This window comes from Cyprinodon variegatus, unplaced genomic scaffold (genome assembly GCF_000732505.1).
Source record: "Cyprinodon variegatus isolate N-32 unplaced genomic scaffold, C_variegatus-1.0 Scaffold867, whole genome shotgun sequence".
Lineage (NCBI taxonomy): Eukaryota > Metazoa > Chordata > Actinopteri > Cyprinodontiformes > Cyprinodontidae > Cyprinodon > Cyprinodon variegatus.
The window spans coordinates 48,257-50,423 of NW_015151320.1; the positions used below are offsets into that span (position 1 = coordinate 48,257).

Genomic DNA, 2,167 nt, shown 5'->3' on the forward strand with positions numbered 1-2,167 from the left:
TCTGTGTCAATAATAAAAAAAATGTTTGTTAGATTTTTATATTCAGATTAAATTAAGACCATTAAAAGAAATCTATAAATCTTGATTATTCTCATTAGCCGCTTGAAGCAGCCACATAAAAAATAAACATGTTTTATCAGATATAGTAAAGTATAAATGAATAAAAAATCATTTCTCAGGGCCAGCATAAAAAAAAGTCTGCGCTTTAATAAAGTTATAGTGAAACAAAAACCTATTTTCTTTTAATTTGTACCTAAGATAAAGCTTTGTTTTTTTGCTTTTCTATTATTTTGAGAAAATTATTTTTAATGTTTTAAAGTTAATGTATATTAAACTTTTTATAAATTTCTTTTGTCAAATTTTACATTAAAAGGTACATTAAAAATGTAAATGATTCTCTTCAGTGCATCTTTATAACAATTTTAAAGTTTGCGTACATTTTTATTTTTTTGGGGGGGGTAATACCAATGTCCTACATGGGGCCCCAAATTCCTGGCTGCGCCCCTGTATACTCATCACTCTATTAAAGTTATAGCTTAATGTCTTTTTATTTAAAAAATACTAGCATATTCCCAATATCTGTATGCGCTGCTCTTCATTTGCATGCCGTTAACTTGCCGTTAAACAGTTTTTCTCCTCCGTAGCCTCTGACCATCTTCCAGAGGTCCCTCACCACCATGCAGATCCAGATCCAGGGTCTTCTGCAGTTTGCCGTGCCCCTGTTTCCCACAGCCGAGGTGCCGTTCGTAAATACAGCTCTTTTATCACAGAACTGCTCCAATTGGAATAATTGCTGCAGCCTTTTCAACAACTTTGTCTCTCCACACAGAGGGATTTAGTGGGTATCCAGAATTTGCTGAACTCCTCGGAGGCGAGTCTGCACCAGCTGACGGCTCTGCTGGACTGCAGGGGGCTCAACAAGGTTTGTTCACCGCCGCCTAATTGGCATCGCAGTAACACAAAGTAGGTCATCTTAGACACAAGTGGACCTGAAATAAAGCAGAAATATAAAAGCATTTAAATTGATTTTTTTTTTTAAGGATATTTTGCATAATCGCGTTAAATTCGACACCCGTAACGAAGAGTTTTACTGGTTCTATGCGTTTTCACCCAGCGTCTGGCTCTGATTGCTGCTCAAACATGGCCGCCGGACTGAGGGCAACAGGGACGCTGCTCGTTGCCGGCGGATCTTCATGCTCTGTCTCTGACCTCTTTAGGATTACCTGGATGCAATGGTGGGGGTGTGCTACGACGGTGTGGAGGGTGTGCTGTATCTCTGTCTCTTCTCCATCCTGGCTGCCTGTGCCTTTACTGTCATGCTGTGTGCCATTCCCAGAGCTCTGAGACAAATCGCCAGCAGGTCAGTTTGTTCTCATGCTCACCTCCCTGCCCCCCCCCCTGAGTGTGCCCCGTTTGCACAAGAAGCACTATTCCACATCTGTATCACATGCAGCTTTAACACACATCACTGAAAACATAGATCGTTTTTTTTTTTTTTAAGTATACTTTTATTTTTTATTATATTGATAGAAATAGAGTCATTTATTTCAAGTTTTTTATTTTTTGGCTTTAAACTAACTGAAAACCAACATTTAGAGTCATACCCATAGCAGATTAAGCCATAAAGCAAAAAATGGAAGTAAGTTTAAAATTATGGTTCACTGAAAAATATTAGTTAAAAAAATTTTAAAATTAAAAATTTGCCAGAATAATTTTTTGAAAAGAATTGTAGGCTTTTTTTCCCTCCAACCAAACTTCCAATAAAAGAAAAAGCCGGGCAACAAAGAAAAAACAAAGGAACACTAATTAAAACCAAAAACAAAAACGTCAAAAGGAACTAAAGAACTTTGGGGTAACAAGAAAAAAAATTAAAATAATAATTTTTTCCGTGATCACTCAGTCTGGAAGCGGCCATTTTTGCCCAAATACAGTAACCCCTCCCTCCTGCCATCTTCCAGCAGTAACGTCACGGTGCGGTAAGCCTACACTGGAAAAAATCAAAATCTAGAGAAGTCATTTTTTCTTAAAATAAGTGCATTTGTTCTTGAATTGAGGAGGTAAAAGCAACATTTTGCCAATGGAACAGGAAAATTTACATTTAAAATAAGAAAACACAATTGCATTGTCTTATTTCAAGTGTATGTTATCTAATTATCTTATTTTAAGA

At 36.7% G+C, this 2,167-nt stretch overlaps 1 protein-coding gene across 2 annotated transcripts in view; it reads left to right on the forward strand.

Moving 5' to 3' along the window:
- Window positions 1-2,167, forward strand: part of LOC107099401 (protein tweety homolog 2-like) — a 13,334-nt gene that overhangs the window by 4,002 nt on the left and 7,165 nt on the right. For both annotated transcript variants that reach the window (XM_015397497.1, XM_015397498.1), the window contains exons 4-6: window positions 645-737; window positions 830-922; window positions 1,218-1,360. In XM_015397497.1, coding sequence (XP_015252983.1) covers window positions 645-737; window positions 830-922; window positions 1,218-1,360 — 329 coding nt within the window. The remainder of the gene's footprint in view (window positions 1-644; window positions 738-829; window positions 923-1,217; window positions 1,361-2,167) is intronic.